General features: G+C 44.5%; 2 protein-coding genes across 4 annotated transcripts in view; one reads left to right on the forward strand and one right to left on the reverse strand.

Moving 5' to 3' along the window:
* DNAI1 (dynein axonemal intermediate chain 1) overlaps nt 1-10,202 on the reverse strand; it is a 297,103-nt gene extending 286,901 nt beyond the window's left edge. Inside the window, exon 1 of the mRNA XM_065598665.1 lies at nt 10,013-10,202. Within this exon, the coding sequence (XP_065454737.1) occupies nt 10,013-10,045 (33 nt within the window). The 5' untranslated portion in view covers nt 10,046-10,202. The remainder of the gene's footprint in view (nt 1-10,012) is intronic.
* A 183-nt stretch (nt 10,203-10,385) lies between these two features.
* The window catches only part of FAM219A (family with sequence similarity 219 member A), a 140,420-nt gene continuing 128,363 nt past the window's right edge, over nt 10,386-22,442 (forward strand). Inside the window, exon 1 of one of the 3 annotated variants that reach the window (XM_024103662.3) lies at nt 10,386-10,624. In XM_024103662.3, the coding sequence (XP_023959430.1) occupies nt 10,565-10,624 (60 nt within the window). In that variant the 5' untranslated portion in view covers nt 10,386-10,564. The remainder of the gene's footprint in view (nt 10,625-22,442) is intronic. The other 2 variants (XM_024103663.3, XM_024103661.3) reach the window with 2 other exon arrangements.

A 22,442-nucleotide genomic window follows, 5' to 3' on the forward strand; every position in this document is an offset into this window, starting at 1 on the left:
CTCTCAAGGTCCCTTCCAGTCCTACAATTCTATGAATGAGCAATCTAGACCTATTTTTTCATATTTTTTTTAATTATTTGATTTCCATTTTTTAAATAAACTTTTATGAATCTGAGAAATTTGGGCCACTTTTTAAATGGACGATGCACAGACTCGGAGTAGAGACCCCTTGGTTCTATTCCTAGTTCTGCCACTGACTTGTTATGTCCTTGGGCAAGTCACATAGGTCAAAATTTTCAAAAGTGTGCTTTAATTTTGGGTCTCGCATGAGAAGCTTAGGGTCTGATTTTCAGAGGTACTGTGTGCCTGACACTTCTGCTGACTTCAGTTAGGGTTGTGGGTGAAGTTGGCATTAACCTTTTTGTGACTCTCTGTCCCCATCTGTAAAATGGGTTCAATATTACCTACTGTAGCTCACAAGACAGGAGTGTTGTGAGATGTAACAGTTTGTAGGACACTTTGGGATCCCCTGAGGAGGTTATAGAAGTATAAAGTATATTTAATTATTATTAACAAAAGTGCATCAAGACCACAACACTCTACCCATTCACAATTATTTCTAATTTTGAACACACTCATGTACACACCCCTATTAAAGAACACACATACAAGGAGAATGGCCTAAAGGCATTTTTAATTTGGACTCAGATCAAGTCAAATGGTTCACATTGAAGCCCGTTGCTTGTATGCCTGATGGCAAACTGGCCATTGGAATCATAATCCAATCCAAGAGAGTGGGGAAGTCCATCCAGAGCCGGAGACTCAAGGAGAAGGTGACAGAAGTGAAGTGAGAAGCAGCAGAAGAAACAACATTGATGTCAACTTTGGAGTCATCAGGATGAGGAGATAAAGGGAGAGGAAGAGCCAGGCACAAAAGTCAGAGAAGAAGGCAGAGCGAGGATGGGGCCAGAGGAATGGTAGATAACTGCCACCTGCAGGGAGAGAAAAGTTGATCATGTGCCTTTTGTAAGGTGGAGCAGCTATGGGAGAGTGAAGGAGGGCCTGGAAATGGCGTGAGGGGAAGAGGAAGAACCTGACAATGAAGGGGTTCATCTGAGCTGGGGGAATGGGCCCAAAAGGAAAGTGTAACAAGGACAGGGTGGTCAATGATGACAAATCAGAGGGGTTTGGCTGGTTAAGGTGATAGGGAGACGATGGAGCGTCTGAGATGAAGGGACAGTGGTGAGTTTTCAGGAGAACTGATGTCCACATGGAGACAGCAGATGGAATGAAGACACAACATCAGGAGGCAGGACTACAGGTTAGCAAGCAGCCTTGCTTTCTGGTTAAGGGGACATGAGAGGATTTGGAGGCTCGGGACCTTGCCCATTTGTATTCAATAGAAATTCATTGACACAAACTGGGAATTAGACCTTGACCCACTACCTCATTTCACACAGGCCACCAGTCTTCAGCTAGTAATTAATCTGGCCCTGTTACTGTGGTGAGTTCAGCACAGGTGTTCACCCACAAGAGCTCACTCCAGAACCATGGCCCTAGCCACTACTGACGCTGGATTTGAGCCATCAGACTAGAAGATCTCTTTATTCCAGAAACAGTCATCTGAGCCATCCAGCTCCCTCACAACAAGGATATTCCAGACAGAAGCGTGTGCAATGGCCATCAAAATTCATAAGCATGCGGCCTCTATAGGATAGACTACTCAAGATGCTCCTGAAGGTTGCTTGAGACATCATCAAAACCAGAAGAGCTTAAGCAGTTTATGATATCCAAGAATCCCAAGATAAAATGAATTTCACTGTAGCACATCTCTTAGGCTTTTCAAATACAATATAAATCTAAAACTGTATATTTCAAAACATTTAAAACAATGACAATATTGTGACACTGGCAGACCAGGTGCTAGCTCATGCCAAGGTTCCTGGACCTCATTTAAATACTGACAAATACATAGGTGAGATCAGTCTGGCTCATCTGTGTTAGTATTGTTAAAATAGATATTAGAACTCTGAATGTTTAGTGTTTAGACTTCATGGAATACTTATAAGTTGCTCCCTGCATTAATCTCACTTATAACAGCTGTCTCATACATTATAAGGTAATATTTGAAGGTTCACATTGCAAAGCTCGGTTACTGTGTAAATCACCAGACAAGAAAGAGACATTAACTAGTGAGAAATGCTGGTCTCCAACAGAAGGTGTTATGCCCTGACAGACAAGGGGGAGGGGAGGGGGGCGTCCGTCGACACCAGACAGACTAGAGTGGAATGTTAATAAGGACAAAGGACTTTGTTATTTACTCTCCCCTGCCCCAAAAAGAGGCTTGCAGGTGAATTCCTGCCATCAGCTGAGTTTGCAGCTCAAAGCAGGAGGGCTAGGGGAGGGAATCAAACCTGGTAACAAGAAGGAACTTTATCTTTATGCTGCATGGATTCTGGGGGTCAAGGATCATTAGGCATAAGCAAAAGATCTCCAGTGCTTAGCCTGGGTTAGCCGTAAAGGACATATAGAGCTTGCTTATTACAGAAGCTTCTATTATTTTTTTAAACTTAAGATTGGAACTCATTTGTCTGTATATGTTTACCTGCTTTAACCTTGTAAATAACTACTGTATAATTTCCTTTTCTTATTAATAAATCTGGATATAGTTTATGATAGGATTGGCTACAAGCATTTTATTGGGTGTGAGATCTAAAGTGCAATTGACCTGGGATAAGTGACGGGTCCTTTGGGACTGGGAGCAACCTGAATATTGTTGTGATACTTGGTGTAAGGGATCATCTATCACAAAGGTAAGCTTACCTGGGTGACAAGACTGATCGGAGTACATAAGGGGACTGTCTGTGACTGTATGTTTAAGCTGTTAGAGTGCCTGAGGAGATTCAACTTTATAATTGGCTGGTGCAGTCTAAGTATAGCACTCACAATCAATTTGAGGTTTGTGCCCTGTTCGTAACAGTCAGCCCTGAGGTTGATACATACACGCTTAAGACACTGCAGGACAGATTGACAAATATTTATTAGCATAAGTAAATTGTTAGAAGTTATTGAAACTATTTAAGTAGCAATTGTAAAAACAAAAGGAATGTAGTCACTTTCAGAGCCAGCATTTTAACCCAGGTTTTGAAAAATATACTTCATGTTGTTATTATTAATAATTATTTTAATGATGACTTTAGCAGAAATATTCAAATTATCTGGGATTGAGCATGATCTTAAATTCTGAATTTTGGGATATAGATCCCTTTAGGACTTGCTAATTACTAGTGAGTAATATTGGGTGTATTAGAAATGTCATAAATAGATATTACCTCTTACCTAGGAAGTTCCTATTATTTATTTGTAGTATCAGAGTGCCTAGCGGTTCCAGTCACAGACCAGACCCGCAATGAACTAGGCACTGTTTAAACACAGAACAAAAAGAAAGGCCCTGCTCCAAAAAGCTTACAATCTAGGTATAAGACAAGAGACAACAGATGGATCGAGACGGACAAACCAAAAGGAGAGTACAAGGAATCAATGAGATAATACGGGTCAACAGGACAGACTGGTCTCAGCACATCAGCTGCCTAACCATTGTCCAGTTTTTTGCAGGCTTCACAGCAGAGGGGCGTTTTAAGGAGAGTTTTGAAGGAGGGTAATGAGTTAGTTTTGCGGATGCTTATGGGGAGTTTCTTCTACGCCTGAGGAGCAGCATGGGAGAAAGCATGAAAGGGCTTGTTTGAAAATTAACAAGTGGGCAATGGAGGCTGCTACAACATGTCACACTGGAGTCAGGAGCAAAACTCCCATTGATTTCAATAGTGCAGGTGCAGGTTTTCAAGTCCCAGTCTGCACCACCCTGCATGTGGACAGGTCCCTCTGCCTCCATGGAGCCCCAGTGAAGTCACGGTAGCTCCATATGGGCTCAGAGTCAATTACTGAATTGGGGCTTTAGACTGTAAGTAAGGCTAAGATTTTATCACGGTTATTTTTAGGAAAAGTTGAGAACAGGTTATGGGCAATAAACAAAAATTCATGGAGCCCGTGACCTGTCTGTTACTTAAATAAAAATAATGAGGGGCAAGGCTAGTTAGCGGGGAGGGATGGAGTCCCATTTGGGAGTAGGGGGGACACTAACAGGCTGAGTCCCCACCATGGCAGGGAGCACAGCCCTGGTTCAGGCAGCCGCAGTGGGGGGCGCAGCCATAGGGGACACACAGCCCCCCTTCCAGAGCTGGTCGCAGCTGCTGGACAGGGGTGCGAAGCCCCGACTGCAGCTCCCGCCAAGCCCCAGCCAAAGCGGGGGATGGGGGTAGACACGGCCCTGGGAAGCTGCACCCCGGTGCAGCCCCTGGCAAAAGCTGCTGGGCTGGGGCGCACAGCCCCAGCTGCAGCCCCCGGCAGAAGCCACGTGGCTGGGGCTGAAGGGTCCTGATTCCAGCCAGCTCCGTTGCAGGGCAGGGAGGCACAGTCCTGCCTAGAAGTCACAGAGGTCCAGCAAAGTCACGGAATCCGTGACTGCCATGACCTCCTTGACTAAATCATAGCCCTAAGGTCAGGGCCAAGTTTGGCCTCAAACCTCCAAATGCGTGGTGGACCCTTGGAGACTGGGGCCCTGGTTTGTCTTGTACAGCACTGGACACATTGTCAGCATTTAAGAACTAGATTCTACTACCTTTACTCACCCTGAGTAGTACCTTTACTCACCTGGCTCCAGATAATAGTCCCATTGATTTCTATGGGACTATTCAAAAGCTAAGGTACTATTCAAACTAAATGTATCAGAATCTGGTACATAAGGCTGATCTCAGAAGTACCACGGCTACTCCTTAGATTGCTTTCTGTCTACTTGCGGGGTCAGCTATTCTAGAATGAAGCGTTGGGTGGTGAAGGTGGGAATAAAAACAATCTTCTCAGGGACAGCTACTGCTTAGATGGCTGCAGAGAGGGTGGAAGTTTTGCCTACATCTTGGACAGGGCAGTTCAGAGGATTTACAAATGAGGTGAAGCAAAACTTCAAAAGCCAGTGGTGTGGAACAAACTAGAGCTGGTCTTCCCTGATTCAGCAAACGATGGGAGTGTGACTGAGTGGTCTGGTGTTTTGGGAAGTATATACTTTAGGGGAGTCTATAAAACTCATGTTGTATGTGGTCTGATTAAGTGAGCAAATATGATACAAATGGAGTAAGAAAGATTCTCTTGTTTTGGCTTTTTTCTGTCTTACTTTAGAGAGACAAGGTGGGTAAGGTAAAATCTTTTTGAACCAACTTTATTGGTGAGAGACAGAAGCTTTTGAGCTTGCACAGAGCTCTTCTTCGGGTCTGGGAAAGTTGCTCGGTGTCACAGCTAAATACAAGGTGGAACAGGTTGTTTGGCATAAGTAGTTAACTTAACATGTATTTCAAGGGTCCTTTCAAGGTGAAGTGGTCCATTAACAACTCTCCAGTCATAGTGAGAAAAGAAAGGGGGGCGGGGGGAGCAGCTTGGCAGGAGGGCATTGTTAGTGGGTTACAGATTGTTGTAATAACCCATAAATCTAGTGTCTCTATTCAGTCTGTGATTTTTAATATCTAGCAAAGTTATGAATTTAAGTTCCCAGGCTCATCTTTTGAAGGTGTCCTGCAAATTTCCTTTGAGAACCAGGCCTGAGAGGCCCGCTAGAGTTATAGCTTTGTGAAAAGTGTTCACCCACAGGCGATATGATGTTTTTGTCTTGTATCATTTTTCTGTGCAAGTTCATTGGAGAGCACAGTGATTACAGTATATCTACTTTGTCTATGTTGCAACCTTGGTTTGAATTCCTTTCTCGCTCTCTTTTGGGGAGCAAATGAGCATTATACCACTAATTGGCTAGAAAAGATAAGAGCTAAGGCCCAGATCCTCAAAGGTATTTAGGCTCCTAACTTCCATTGTCCAGGTTTAATCCCCAACAAGACTCACCTGGCCTCTGAAGAAAGCAGAGCGTGGCGCCAATCAATACCAGAGAGGGAGCAGACAAAAACAGCTCTCCCCTGTTTGGGAGGATGACAGTTCAAATGTCAGAGAGACAAGGTGGGTGAGGTAATATCTTTTATTAGACTGACTTCTGTTGGTGAGAGAGAAAATGACAGAGTTCTTCTCCAGGTCTGGGAAAGGTGCTCCCAGCATCACCACGGCGCTAAATGCAAGGTCGAACAGATGGTTTAAGTAGTTAGCACATATTCTAAGGGACCATTCAAAGTGCAGTTGCCTGTTAACTCACCCGTAGTCATAGGACAAAAAAGACATACAGGGCTACAATAATGCTGAATACAACAATGGAAGTTCAAATGCTGGAAGCTAAAATAAAATAAATAAAAAATAAATTAATGGAGATATCCTATCTCCTAGAACTGGAAGGGACCTTGAAAAGTCATTGAGTCCAGCCCCTTGCCTTCACTAGCAAGACCAAGTACTGATTTTGCCCCAGATCTCTAACTGGCCCACTCAAGGATTGAACTCACAACCTGGAGTTTAGCAGGCCACTGCTCAAACCACTGAGCTATCCCTCCCCCCTACAAGCTATTGAGTGTCGATTCCTGAATACTGTATGCCTTGTTGTAGCCATGTGGATCCTAAGATATTAGAGCGACAAGGTGGGTGAGGTAATATTTTTACTAGCCCAACTTCTGTCTCTCACCAACAGAAGTTGGTTGAATAAAAGATATTACTTGATCCACCTTATCTCTCTACATTCCTGAATACTGACAGCTAAGTTACATATGCAGGGGCTAAAACCTTGGTGGACTGCTGGCTGGGGAACATGAATTGTAACTTAAGGATTCGTTGGTTTGTGTTTCGGAATGTTTTGCTAAAATCCTCTTCCTGCTCAGGTGAGGACAAGAAAATTTTTTATTCCACCCTCCAGAGAAAAAGCACCCATGACTTTTTTTGGGGGGGGGAAACAGATTCAGGGTGTTCCCTGTGACGAGGAGCCAACATTGTAAGGACAAGAGCAACCAGTTTGTGCCTCTCAAAGAGAAGTATTAACTCCTCTCAATACCTTCAGTTGGCTTTAAAGTTAAACCTTCCACCTCTGTGAGGAGAGAATGCCTTCAACTCTCAATAACTTCTACGGGAGATGCAAAAGCTGCACAACTTGTAGGATTGCAAAATCTGCTATTGTTCTTGTGGCTCATTTTTATAAAGTTTTCATGCCCTTGTTCTGATACATATTGGTTGGGATAAGTGTATCTTCCCTATTTAGCAAATCCCAGGAGTGAGTTGCTGAAAGTTGAGATGAGACCAACATTTAAATATTTTAAAACAAACAAAACTTACAAAATCTAATATTATTGTGATGTCAACAAAAATTATTTGGTCTGATAGTTCACCCATGGTGTTTTCCACACAAACATTGCAACGCTGTGCTAATGTCTGATAGCCAGGAAGTGAACCTGACCAGGGCCAGCTCTAGGTTTTTTGCCACCCCAAGCAAAAAACAAAAAAACACTTCCGGGAGCGCAACTGCCAAAGGAAAACAAAACAAACAAACAAAAAAAAGGTGGCCGGAATGCTGTTTGCTGGTGCCTGAACCTGACTAAAGCTTTTATCCTGCATTGTGATCCATGCAGGCAAACTGCCATGTCCAGGCAAGAGCTCCACTGATGCCCATGGGGCTCCACATCAATGCAGCCATCCACTCCCATGGATCACAAGGTAGGATCAGAGCCTTAAAGCAAAAAACAAAAACAAAACACACAAACCAACCCCCCTCCCCTCCCGACCTGCCTCATTTCACTGTCCAAGCTGAGTGAAGGGCAAATAAATGAAGGCATAAATAATAATGGCTACGTATGATCTTAAAAATCCATCTGTTTTAATATTCCATTGTGGTGTTAGTGTAACCCACACACCTTCTGGGAGTGGTGTTCTGTCCCATCTAGTGGCACCAAGACCACTTAGAGAGAGAATTAAATGAGTCTGCTCTACAGGCTTAGCTAACAGTAGGGTGACCAGATGTCCCAATTTTATAGGACAGTCCCGATTTTGGGGTCTTTTTCTTATATAGGCTCCTATTATCCCTCACACCCTGTCCTGATTTTTCACCGTTGCTGTCTGGTCACCCTAGCTAACAGCCAGTTGGCTTTCAGCTCATGCGCTGCACTAAGCTCCAGTGGTCCCCAGTTCGATCCCACCCACCGACGACCAGTGTCTGTTGGTGTTATAAGTGGGGGCTCATCCGGGATTTCAACTGGGAAGACTCTGAAGTTTGGGATGCACTTCTTCAGCTAGGGGAAGTATGTAACCCACACACCTTCTGGTTGTGCTGTTCTGTCCCATCTAGTGGCACCAAGACCACTTAGAGAGAGATTAATGGGTCTGCTAACAGCCAGTTGGCTTTTAGCTCATGCAGAAGAGGATCATGCACTAGGCTCCAGCAGTCCCTGATTTGATCCCGCCCATCGATGACTGGGGTCTGTCAGCATTACATTAGCACGAAATTAAACGTTTTTTTTTAAAATATGATTCTTTAACCTGTCAATATAATGTCCCTTGAATTGACTACACTAAAATACTCCGATTACTAGGTGTACCTTAAGGGCACTTTAAAGGTGAGCTGAAAAGAATGTTTAAAGGCATGCTTATGTAATGCTGTGGCACAAGGTTGTAACAGTGTGGCGTGGTGATGTAATGAAGAGGCACAGTGATGCAATAGCACAGCTTGGTGATGTTGCAGGACTATCTTTTGATGTTATGTTGCTGCACAATGAGGTAATGGTGTAGTGACCTAACCCAGCATGGTGATGTCACGCTGTGGCACAGTGATATAATAATGCAGTGTAAGTCTGTACTGTTCAATGGTGTCATGGCAAAGTATGATCATGGTAGGCTGTGGCCTGGTAATTTTAATGATGCAGTGCTGTTATGTAATTACATGGCATATAATGTCGCATTGCGTTGTAACAGCATGGTGCAGTGATAGAGCCGGATGGCAAGAGAATGAAATGGTGCTATGATACATCACTATAATGCAGCAGTGTAATAGCACAGTAACATGATATGACAGTCTGGAATAGTGACTGCAAAGAACAAAGCCATGCGAGTCCCAGGAGATGAGAGACAAGGCCAGTGAGGTAATATCTTTTATTGGACCAACTTTTGTTGGTAGAAAAGACAAGCTTTCCCAGGCCTCGAGAAGAGCTCTGCAAAGCTGGAAAGCTTGTCTTTTCTACCAACAGAAGTTGGTCCAATAAAAGATATTCTCTCACCTGCCTTGTCTCTGGCATGGTGGTGTCATTCTGTGGCACACAGATGTCACGATGCAGTGCGCTGATGTAAATATATGGAGCAGGATGTCATGCTTTAGCACAGTGACTTGGGCTATATCTACTCTAGAGAGTACACTGATGCAGCTGCACCGCTGTAAGATCTCTACTATAGCTACTCTAAAGTGATGGGAGAGAGCTCTCCTGTTGACTTAATTAATCCACCCCCAATGAGCAGTGGTAGCTACGTTGGTGGGAGAACCTCTCCAGCGCTTATGTTGGTGTAACTTATGTTGCTCAGGGGGTGGTTTATTCATAACCCTGAGCGATATAAGTTATAGCGACATAAGTGGTAGTGTAGACATAACCTTAATGGTGTGCAGCCAGAAAGTCTTTGTCTGATGACAATTGAGATATTAGGCTGTAGCTCTGAGATTTAATGGTGAGAAGTAATGATGTGCTGCAATGAGATAGTGATAAAATGGTGTAACTGCATGTCACGGTGATGTCATGTGATGCAAGATACCAATGTCACAGCATAGACTGGTGATGTCCTGCGACAGTGCGATGGTGAGGTGATGTCCTGCTGCGGTGGGCTGGTGAGGTGATGTCATGGGGCAGAGCAGTGATGTCATGCTGTGGTGTGATGGTGAGGTGACGTCAGGGGGCAGAGCAGTGATGTCATGCTGTGGTGTGGTGGTGAAGTGACGTCAGGGGGCAGAGCAGTGATGTCATGCTGTGGTGTGACCGTGAGGTGACGCCGGGGGGGCAGAGCAGTGATGTCATACTGTGGTGAGATGATGTCATGCTGTGACGCGGTTACCCCGTGGACAGGCACTTACCTGATGGCTCTTGTAGGGCACCTTAGGCGGCATGGCGGCAATAGTCCCCCGGGCTCCAAATCTCCAACTCCTGCTCGCTCGCTCCTTTCCCCGCTCGCAACCAGTTGCCGGAAGTTGATACTGGTATCTATGGCAACGGGCCGGAAGTCCCTCTCTCCCAATCCAAATTCAGAATGGGATGTGGGCTCCCCCCCGCGGGGAGAGAATGGTACGTCCCACCCCGCCGGAAGGGAAGTCCCCAACGGAGGGAGGGGCGGGGCGTTCTTCCCATCCGGGCTCTCGAGCCGGCTCATGAATTATTTATAGCATTTGCCCCCGCCCCCTCATGAATAACGCACGGCGGCCGGGCCGCGTCTCATGAATAATGCACGAGGAGGCGGGGCGGCGGGTCCCGGACCCGGAAGCGGAGCGGCTGAGTCACCCCGGCAGCGCGGCTGGCTGGGATGAGGCAGCAGCATCAGCAGCGAGCGGCGGGCGCGTCCCTGCGACACTGAGGCGCCCGAGCCCGGCCCCGGAGCGACCCGCCCGGGCCGCCCCCGCCCTGCCGGCACCATGATGGAGGAGATAGACCGGTTCCAGGTGCCCACCGTGCGCGCCGAGATGCAGCCGCTGGTGAGGGGCGGGCGGGGCCGGGGCGACCCGGGCGGGGGCTGCCGCCGCCTCACGCCTGTCCTGTGGGGGCCCCGCCCTGGGCAGCCCGCGCTGTCACCCCGGGGGGGGGGGCTGCAGGCTGGGGGAGCCCCTTATCCCGCCCCCCCCCGCCAGAGCCTGGGCCCCCTGGAACGCAGCGGCGAAAGGGGGGGTCCCCCTGGCGTGGGGGGGGCGCGGCTTCTCCTAGCCCCCACCCATAGGGGGATGTGAGGGGCGGGGGCGCATAGGGGCAGAGGGGACACCCACCGGCATCCCCTGCATTTCCCATTGCAGGGGGCTCCAGGAGTCCGTCCCCCCCCCCCCCGCAGCTGCACCCGGGCCCTGCTGTCCCCGGGGGGCCGGGACTGGGGCGCTCCGCCTGTCCCCGGGGCGGGGGGGGCAGGGCTGCTGGATGTTTTGGGGTCCCCGGTGTCCGCCTGGCCGATGATGTCATCCCTTTGTAAGCTGCACGGGGGGGGGGGGGAGAGACAGCTGCCTGTGGGCCCGCAGGCACCAGGGGTGGGGGCCGCTCTGGTGACGACACCCGTGTCTGTGTCACGATTAAACTCTCCCAAATCTCCGAGGCGTGACACGGGGGTCTGCGTGTGGTCCCTTTAGACCTGCCTGGGTGTCTGGCTGGCTGTGCGCGGAGGTAAGGACAAAACCTGGCTGTTATGTAACCTCGGGGGCTTGCGACTGGAACAGGACCGCTCTGGTGGTGGTCCCCGCGAGCTGGGAGAGCAGGAGTGGGCACCCGCAAGGCTGGTCCTTGCCTGCGGTGGGAGCCGCTGATGGTTCTGGACAGGACCCCCCCCCCCACTGACATTTTGCAGTTGTTAGCCTGTTGCGAGCATCCAACTCCTTGCTTGCTGCCCCACCTGTCAGTGAGCGGCGGATAATTGATCACCGGGATGCTGTTTTTAATGTTACCTGCCCATCCGTGTCCCTGTGCTCTGAGGATAAGCCCAAGTCTTAAGCGCTCAGGTGTACGCGGAGTGACTCACATGTTATTCCATGAGGAGTTGTTTATTTTCTCGGAGCAGGAATTGTAGTTGCTTCAGTGATTGTTTCTTACACAGTAGGGATAGTTCTCCTTGCCTTGCCCCTAAATGATCCTACATCCCTATGCTTATATGCTAAAGACAAAATAAGATGTATTATTTCTTAAAACTTGAATTCGGTGCCTGACTTTTGCATGGATCTTGCTGTGTGCACTTGTATATTTACCGAATGTAGAGGAGGGGTATTTCTGCCTCAAAGCACTTTCATCACAGTAAGGAGCCTTAACTTGCTTATTCTGACTCACAGATTTTACTCCGACATGTGACTTCATTTACATACATTTCTATATCATGGTATAAGGATTCTTTTCTTTAATGACTTATGTTTTTAAAAATTAAAATGGACTTTTAACATGCTTGTGTGTTTTCTTTGCATTTAGCAGCATCACATGTTGTTAACAGCAGCTGCTGTGTCATCCCTGGAACCAGAAATCCTAGTTATTACATGTACATCTTCTCTTACCCTCCCCCATTCAAGAGACTCTTATTATGATCTCCTGAAATTAATACCGTGTACAGGCATACATTTGACAGCATTTCACTACCGTTTGGCATATTGGGGTAAAGGCACAATTATGTTTATCAGTGGCTGTCTTCTTTATTTTGACTTTGTTGTATACCCATCTAGAATAAATCCTCTAGTATTTGGAACGATCTGGTCAGATTAAAATCACTGCTTTTTAAAATGTTTACATATTCTACAAGCAGCCCGTTAAGGTGATCGGGATTTTGTGCGTTGGATAGCCTGTCTTGCCACTTTTTTCAATCAGCCAGTTCCCCTGATATTTTTGTGGGTCTTCAGTACAGGAACAGGTAGAGAAACACACCTTAAAAGCAGAAATATGTGATTGTAAAACTGCAAAACTTGGCAGTGGAACTTGGGGAAGGCCTGGATTAGAGCAGATGTCTTCAGACTTGCGTGGCGTTGACCACATCTTACTAGACGGATGGTCTTGTGGCATACTTCCCCTCCAACTTCCTTCCCAGTTGTGATCATATAACATCCCTGTGGCAGGGTATAGCAATTAAATATGTTGAACAGTTAAAAAAATAATAATAATTTACTGTGTTTTTAGCTGTCTTTCAAATGTGATCAACCAGCTGGAAACCAAGTGTTAGCATGAGGTGAATAACCCATTCTCTGGACCAACATTGGTCAGTGGTCTGTCTTGGAAACCTTTAGAGTTAGATGAGCTAATGATATTGGAGACTGACAGGAACGTATCTTAAATAGGATATTTGTATACAACAGGGCTTTGGAGCGGAGCATGGAGCAGTGGAGCTGCAGGTTTTTGCCTGGAGCTGGAGCGGAGCCGGAGCACCGCTCTGGAGCGGAGCTGGAGCACAGCTCCGGAGCGGAGCTGGAGCACAGCTCCAAAGCCCTGGTACAACACAGTTCTTGCTACCGTATGAAGCTGCAGATTATGCTCCATATTAAATTTAATAACGGTCATTCTCTGGGTAAAATTGTACTTAGATTCTTCAGGCAAACAGTTGCCTAAGTACTGTACAAACACACTTGGCTTCTCTATCAAAAAATGCTTTGTTTGCGTACAGTGCATGGGTTTATTTCTATAGCGACTGGAAGTGGCAAAGACACTTTTTTTAACCCCAAAACTCAGGTGTGATTATATAAACGAAGACAACTGAAATGATAGCTACAGCACAGTAAGATGCCCAAGTGAGTTTCTGTAGACCGAGGAATACAGGCCGCCGTGGTTTGATGTTTGCTTAAATGTGTAAAGTAAAACTTGCTGGTGGCTTTGAGTTTCTGAAGTGGAAGGTGGTAGGGAAAGGTGTTTGGCTTGCAATGACAGTTCCTGGTCCCTCATCAAACAATTCCAAACCTGCCTTTCATTTTGTGAGCCCATCATACAGCCTCCTACTGAATTGTTTTGATAAGCAAGGCTCATTTCCTATCCTTGCTCTCCAGCTGCACAGTGCAAAACACTTGAACGTGTTTGCCCAGGTTTCTCTGCAGCTGGAAAGACACGTTCTTTCAGACACGAGCACTCTATCTTCCTCTCATTTGTGTCTGTCTCACGTTTACAGTGCTTTCATTTTCTTTGCTTAGGGGTGCTTTCTGTGTGTTTTGGGTGACCCCCCCCAGGACCTCTAGGGATCCAGCAATAAATTTTGCATTGGTATTAAAGTGGAGACTTGTTAACTGACTGATTCGCTCAGAATTCTGATTTCCACTGGTCCGGTATGTAAAAGCCATCTCTGGTATCTAATTGCATGAGATCCCAGTATGAAATGTTTGAGAAGAGGTGGAAATAACTTAATTAAAAAAACAAGTACTTCTACAAGTCTCCACCACTGACTACTGTTAAGGACTTATTGGTAGGTTCATTTTAGCACTGAAGATTGTCCCACTAAAAATTTTAGAATTGAACGACTTCTTGTTTAGGGCTAAAGACACCCCATCGTACTTCTGAATAATTTCTTATTGCACCCAGTATGTTACAAGATTATTCAGAAAACATAAATCATTGCTTGGTGGACTTCTTTATTTTTAAATGAAGGAGCCTGTACCAGTGTTTGAAAGAACCAGCTTAGCCATCATCAGTGGCAGAGTGAAATTGACAAGGCTGTTCATCTGCACTCCCATCACCTTGTGCTTAGTAGCGAAATTAACAAGTTTGTAAAAACTATTGGCAGTACCAGAGAAGCAGTCTAAAACTTCACCGGAGTGAGGGGGTTGAGGGGGGACATGGCTCTGAACGCAGAAGTTGGGATAAAGGTACAAAAGCAGACTACACACACCGTAGCTAGGAGGTTCTGCAGTGATGGGGAGTGGATAAAGTAGAGCTGGTTTCTCCCTTTCAGCACCCTGATTTGAGTCCAAGAATTTAGCAAGTTTCAAAAAGGGATTGTACGCTTATGAATATTAAGACTATCCAGAGTAATCATAATTAATTATACATTTTGGAAGAGATGTTAAACAGCATGCTTCAGGGTTTAAGCCAACCTCTAACTGTTAGAGGCCAGGATGAGGTCTAACGTGTGGGGCAGATTACTCCACATCTGCCTACTGCAGGGTTTGTGCGCCTTCCTCTGAAGCAGCCGCTACTGGTCACTGTCAGAAAAAGGGAGCTGGACTATTTGGACCTCAGGGCTATTCCAGTATGGAGCTGTTGCTAGGTTGGGATGGCTTAATATCTTTTGCACTTACTAGCTAGTGACTGATGAGAGAGAGCCTTGGTTGGAATCCCAGCAGCTCAGGAGCAGACTAGGTTTCTCACCATGGCATTACCCTCGGACATCACTGGTGGGCAAGGGCTCCCTTCTGCATTTGAATCAGTCTCTGGCCAGTACATGCCATTAGTTTTGTGATTCCTGGGTTAGATGCTTCTTTCAGAAAGAGAGAGACCAGGTGGGTGAAGCAATATCTTTTATTGAGCGAACTTCTGTTGGTGAGAGACAAGCTTTCAAGCTTCGCAGAGCTCTTCTTCAGGTGACCTGAAGTTCATCCAATAAAAGATATTACCTCACCCACCTTGTCTAATATCCTGGGACTGACATGGCTACAACACTCTTTCGGAAATATTCAGTTTCATGGCAGTGGAAGATGCTGCTCTGTTTAAACAGCCCAGTAGGTTGAAGTGTTCTGCTCAATCACAGAAACAGGTGCAGTGGCAGCATTGCAAGCTTCCTTGACGCACCACTCTATATAGTCTATGGATTCTCTGGTGAAACCGCTAAAGAGAGACGCACTTGTGGTGGCTCCATCATCAGGGCCGGCTCCAGGCACCAGCTTACCAAGCAGGTGCTTGGGGCGGCCACTTCGGAGAGGGGTGGCACATCCAGCTGTTCGGCGGCAATTCGGCAGACGGTCCTTCACTCCTGCTCGGAGCGAAGGACCTCCCGCTGAATTGCCACCGCAGATCGCGATCGCGGCTTTTTTTGTTTTGTTTGTTTGGCTGCTTGGGGCAGCCAAAACCCTGGAGCCGGCCCTGTCTGTCATGGGGACATCTGTTCAGTAGGAACTGCATTGAGACTACCAACTTGCTTTACCTGGAGGCCACAAACCACTGTATGGCAGGGTGGATAAAAATCAATGATTTTTTTTAATTGAATTTTTTTAATTTAAATCAGATTTTCTGATAAGTTTCTTCCTCAAAAAGCATTTTATCTAAAGATAGTTTTAATTAAAACACATTATAGCTCAAAGATATCTCATCATGGAATAGGGATTATAAATTCTAATTCTATAGTATGAGACAATATATTCATGTAATGTTTAAGAAAAGTTTTGTAAATGACTTCCAATAGTTCATGGATTAGGGACCCAATCTTATGGAGTTCCAGGGGCTTCTGTATAGATTTAGGTTAATCTTTCCATCTACCCAATGGGACTCAGTGCTCAGTCTAGAAAATACCATCAGAGATGCTTAGTTTTGCAGTTCTCAAAGTGTGGATTTGTCTCTCCAGAGGTAACATGCTTGTTAACAGCAAAAATGTTTTTAAATAAATAAATAATATGAGAAATAACAGACCTCAACCCTATTGTCCCTCTGCAAATTTGCATACACAGAGTCCATCCCTTACCTCTCTCTAAAACTGCAAAGTTCAATGAATAGAAGATTGTTTGGGGCAGGACAAGGAGAAGACGTCTGGAGATAAATATGAGAAGTGAGAGACATATTCTTGTTTTGTTAAAATATATGTTTGCTGTTGAAGAAAAAAATCCAGAATACTTAACCTAGTTGTTTAAATAAAACAATTTAAATGTCTGTCTGGTGATGTTCTCCTCCTAATACAGCATGGCAAGAAAATCCTCCAAATATTAATGATTAACCTGTTGAATTGGAGATATTTATGAAGTCATTGGGAGGTGAACTATTTGCTTCAATTCCTTTGGTAAATGAAATAACTAAATAATCATTCATTTTCTGATATAGCTGTAAAACTACTCTGAAAAGTTTTCAAAATAAATCACTGTTTAAAAATGTATAGTGTGTACCTTCTAAACATGAAACCTACATCTATCTCTGAGTTGTGAAGAATATGTATTAAGGTTATAACAACCAACAAGAATGCACTTTTATGTAGAAAACCATGATTAAATCAAGGCTTCCTGACTAGTGATTTAACTCCTGATTTAAATCAATTTGATTTAAATCAAATCTACCCTGCTGTATGGCAATAACTTTTGGCTGTATCCTGTACCAAATCCAAATTGGTAAAAAGCACCACTTCTTAGTTCCTTGCTTATTCACTTTCATCTCTTGAAAAACATACAAATAAAACAAGAATCAGATGAGTGTCAGGAACAACTCAGTCCAAGAGAAGGACCTTTAGAAGAGTTTTCTTTCCTCTTCTCAGGAAACTCGTATGATAGTGGGGATGAAATCCAAGTAAAGAGAATAATGTTTTATAGTGAAATACTTTCCCTGTATCATCTAATTGTTCACATTTTTGCAGGCTGTTATATAGAAATAGGTGGGTTGATGCAGTATTTCAGGTGAAAATGAAATAGGCAGGGATGGGTTGTGACCCATAAAGCAATAGATTCTAAGCCTATACATACCTATGCACTGGTGGATTCAGTTATTACACACTCATGACCGCACTGAACTCCTAGGATGTTTTCTTTCCTTGATCTGGCAGATAGCTGCTCCCCAGGGTTTTTAAATTGGATACTAGGAGGGCTGGCAAGTCAGGGCTTAAAAGCTTTCTAAGTAGGAAGTGATCAATTCTGAAAGACCTGTTTCTTGTCTCATTGTGAACATTAAAATATTTTCTAACACTATTGACCCTGGTTCTTATATATGTTTATGGCCATGGAGTACTGCTCACATCCTAAAAGCTTTCCAGAACCTTGAAGTTGCGCATTTTAGTTGAAACAATTGACTTGTAGGGTCTGCATCAAGGTCAAGTATTTTCTCCAAAGGTCTTTCTTTGAGGTATGGTCACTTTCCAGAAGAGAAAATGAAGGCAGAGACATGGAATGACTTGCCCAAGTTCATACAGTGAGTCAGAAGGGGAGCTGAGAATAGAACACTATCTGCCTGACTCCCAGCTCCACCTGCAAGACTGCATTACCTCTTTTAAAACAAGGAAGGTACCTTAGAAACCTGCTTCTTGTCTCTTCCCTTCAAGCAATTCACAAGGCTGATGCAGAGATTTTCCCCTCTCACCGCCCAGACCAAGTTGCCCTTTGTTTGCACATCAAAATCAAACTCTTTGTGCAAACTTTGAATGTGAGAACAACTCTGCCCATTCCTCCTATTGCACTTGCTCTCCTTTCCTCCCCCCCCCCCAATTAAAAATGAAAACAAAGAATTTGAAGCAGAAATTTAAAATAGACCAAGTTAAAAATCTGATGTACATCAACTGCCTTCTGGATCAGATGGGTAGCATATCAAGTGGGGGTATCCAGCGACCAATACCTGAAGTGAGCCCTCCTACTGTCAAGGTTCTCAATGCTGTCTGCCTCTCTGCTCCCTCTTGAAATCCACTAAAAATGTTCCTTTGCTGTAGAGTTTTTGCCAAACATGCTGATTTCTGGACTTCTGAAAATCATCTCCTTTGAGAAGACGGTTATAGTGTATTTGCAGCTCCAGCTCTTCAGATTGAACCACAGAATGGCTGCCACAGTTCTGCCTAAAAACTAATTCACCTTATCTTGACAGTGGATTGGCCTGCGTCTCCAGTCTGATGTGACATTAGGAGGCAGGTGTAGCATTTAAAGGCTTTACGGAAAAAAAAAATATGGCTGTTCTTAGAAAGTTGTCTGAAGCCTTTCCAACCAGTGCACACTCCAAAACTGCAGTTGATTCTGAAGGTTAATTATCACCTGTCTGTCATGGGCTATAGTATGCTGTCTCTCGTCCGCTGACTTTCTAGCTTGACAATAGCTGGAGCTGTAACTGTTGAGCAGGGACTGAGGAACTGACACATCCATTTTGTTTTCCTGGAATAACTTCCATTTACACTGAAGGTTTTAAAAAATAATCTCTATCTAATGCTGGTTTTGTTCTAATTATTGAGCATATAGCTGAGATGACCAAACCTTGCCCAGCCACGGGTTGCATTGGCAACTTGCCGCAAGCTCAAGGGCTGCAGCTAATTAATATAAAATGAAATAAACTGGAGCGGTCCCTGTCTGCTGTGATCAAGGTGGGGCATGGCCTGCTGGGATCTGTAGTCACTGTGGGGAGTTGCTCATTAACAATGAGGTCCGTTGCGGGACTTGTTGCAGAACAGCAGAATTTGGCCCGCAGGCTGTACCCTGGCCAGCCCTGTCATTGAATCCCAAAATGAATCCCCTTTTAGAGTGCCATGCAATCATGATCATGGGGACTCCTCTCCTCTGTTCAGTATGGATGAGCACCATGTGAATCCTGCAGACTCTCGTGACCCTGCTTGACTTTATCTACAGATGTGCATTTATAAGATGCGAACTGCAGGATACTGTTGCACACCAAGAAAAAGAATTAAGTTTTAGAATTCAAGCTAGGTACAGTGGGGAACAATTACAATAGGGAAGAGACTGAGAAAGAAAGGTGGACAATGGCCAGTAGCTTTATTAAGTATAAGCAGATGTGCAAGACAGGACTGTGTGGCAGCATTCTCAGTATTGTCAAGCAAAGACACAAGGAACTGTTAAGGAGGGTGGGTAGGAGGAGAGGCCCTAATATTCTAGCAAGCTTGTTTCTCTTCAACTATCCCCTTTCTCCCTTCCTGCTGTTACCATATCCCTGTTCTCACACATATCTAGCAATCTCTTCACACTGTCCTGCTTAGAAAGTAACTTATTGTAGGTTTTGATACTGTGAAACGGTTCTGTTCCTGTTGGGTGCTGGGGGAGGAAGGAGAAGACTTCTGATCACGTATGGTTATAAACATTTCCAGGGCACTTCTCCCAAAACTGGGGATTTGTTCTGATACACTTAACAAAACTTCCTCTTGTGCTTTGGAGGCTTTTGGCCTCTACTGCAGAAGTGGCTGCTTTTCATTTGCCAGAAGCCAGGAATGGGTGACAGGGGATGGACCACTTGATGTTGACCAGTTCTGTTCATTCCTTCTGTAGCCACTGTTGGAAGACAGGCTACTGGGCTAGATGGACCATTGATCTGACCCAGTATGACTGTTTTTATGCCACAACTGTAGTTTGTGATCTTTGTAGACAAGGCACTATGAAGATTCAGATTTTAAATGGTTCTCCCTGGAGTCTTGTGTACCTCAACCAAACTTTATAATATGCCTTCCCCACTCTGATGCACTCACAACTGAAGGAAACAATCTGTCCCCAGTTCAAACCTCTGCAGAATGCTGACTTGTCTGGTTACCTCAGCATTTCCATGCTGATAAGTTTCTTTCACTGTTTGTAGTCATGTCCAGATCTCTTTCCTGAGAGGTTACAATTAATGTAGAATCCAGCGATGTGTATCAATAGTTCAGTCTATTCCTTCCAATATGAGTTACTTCATCTGTCAATTCTGAATTTTATCCATCAAACTGCCCATTCGCTTAGCTTTGTTTAGGTCCCTCTGAAGTTTTTCTCACTCTTTCGTGATCTTGACTAACCAACGTAACTTTCTCATCTGACACCCTACTTCTGTAGACCCTTTTCCAGATCATTGGCATGTACATAATACATTGATCCTAGTACAGAACCTCCTTGTGCCCTGAAGTTAACCTCTTGTCATGTTGAAAACTGGCCAGTTATTCCTGCTCTTCATTTTCTTAGCCAATTTCTATTCCTTGACAGTACTTTATCTTGCCCTAGGATTACTGTTTCTAATATCTTCTTTTTTTGAAAATCCAAATATGCTGTCAGCCAGTTCTCTTCTATCCACTGTCTTGTGGGCATGCTTTACAATTCCGGTAGATTAGAGAGACATCTTCCTCTACAGAAGCTGCGCTAGTTTGCACCTACGATGTGTTGAGATGGATGTTCAATAAAAAGCTAACTGAAAGAATTGTATAAAACAATTGTTTACAGTACAAATTATTTGCTTATATAATTATGAAGTGACAAATGCAAAAGGTCAGCAGTTTCCTGGTAATGAAATAAAATTCACTGGTTTGTGATTCCCAGGATCAGCCCAGTGCTCCTTTTAAGACAAGTTTATCACCTTTTTTGTTCCCCAGGTAGAATAGCTGATTTTAGTGAGACTTCATATTTTTTGTTAGCTCAGCAACTTCACTTAAATTCCTTCAGAACTCTTGGATGTCTACCAGTTGTTGCTTTTTAAGGCCTTTTGCTCTTGAAATCAATGGGCTCTGGATCAAGTCCTTATCTTATCTTTGCCATTTATACATAGGGGAGAGAGGGGAGTTGGGTTCAGCATCTCTCTGGAAAAACTACAGTACTTTTCTTCTGATCTATTCAGGGATCCCCAGCAGCAATTCGAAACTGACATGATTGGTGGATTTCACTACTACTGATGGGGTTCTCACAGCAGCCCTGAAACTGACTAGTCTTCAGAAAGTCCTTTCCAGTATACAAATGATATGTGCAACATTGACACCATGCCTTTCTCTCTCTTCCCCCCCTCCATCCCCTAAAAAAAAACCCAACCAACAAAAAATTACCCCGAAACAAATTAACATTAACGAAAAGTACAATAATTAACAAACCCTGAACTCAAACCCTACCCGTGCAGAGTTTTTACATCAAAAATGGAGAGGTGCCAGAGACTCCACAAAGTATGCTGGGGACCTTGCTGCTGCTATCGACTTTTTTATTTTTAATGTGGAACGTGCTCAGATACTATGTTAATGGGTTGCAGAATAAAACACTAGGAGTCTTTTTTTTGCTCTTCTGAGTCAGTACTTGGCAAAACTGTGTGTTCCAGCAGAGGCACTGGAAATATTTTTAGATTCAGGAAGACAGTATTGCATTGACTTTCATTTGGAAGGTTCGCTTTGCATTTATATCGGGTAGGAACTTGATTTTTTTTTTTCTCTTTTTAAAAAATGAGCCTAAATTCTGCTATACTAGAATATGGTCTCTCAGCTCTCAGAGAAGGCTCCCAGCTCACTGTGGGTGAGTGGATTTTTCTACCCTTCAGTAAATCTCCTGTTACACATGGCTTTTGTACACCTTTTTAGACACTTAAGGTGACCAGATGTCCCAATTTTATAGGGACAGTCCCGATTTTTAGGTCTTTCTCTTATATAGGCTCCTATTACCCCCCCCCCACACACACACACACACACTCCCATCCTGATTTTTCACACTTGCTGTCTGGTCATCCTATAGACACTAGAAGTGCGAAGAAGTCCTTTCTTCCTGCATTTTGCAATCTTTGTTCCCATCCTATGTTATACGTCTATCTGTTTTCTGCTTCTCATGTAGGATGAATTTGATGCAGAAATAGTAGCTGGCAGATTTTCGGACAGTGATCAATCAAGAGATTGTGTACTTGTGTTGATTTATTAGTTCTTACAGATAAACCAAAGGTAGGAAGCCTTTGATTAGAAAGATCATCCTAACATTCTTAGAAATTTGTAGGAACAAATATTTGTTGCGGGGATCGATTTTCCCTCAAAGGTTATGATTGCTCTTCTCCAATTTGTCCACATCTTTCCTGAAATGTGGCACCCAGAGTGGGACACAATACTCCAGTTGAGGCCTAATTAGCCTGGTGGAAAAAACTTCTTTTTGAATTAAATTCACATTCAGAGTTGGCCTTTAGTTATTTAACCAGTTGGTTGGGGTTGTGTAGGGTCTCCCCAGACTTGCATCTTCCTTGCCTCCAAAACAAATTAATTAAAGACTCACT

This window comes from Chrysemys picta, chromosome 6, assembly GCF_011386835.1.
Source record: "Chrysemys picta bellii isolate R12L10 chromosome 6, ASM1138683v2, whole genome shotgun sequence".
Lineage (NCBI taxonomy): Eukaryota > Metazoa > Chordata > Testudines > Emydidae > Chrysemys > Chrysemys picta.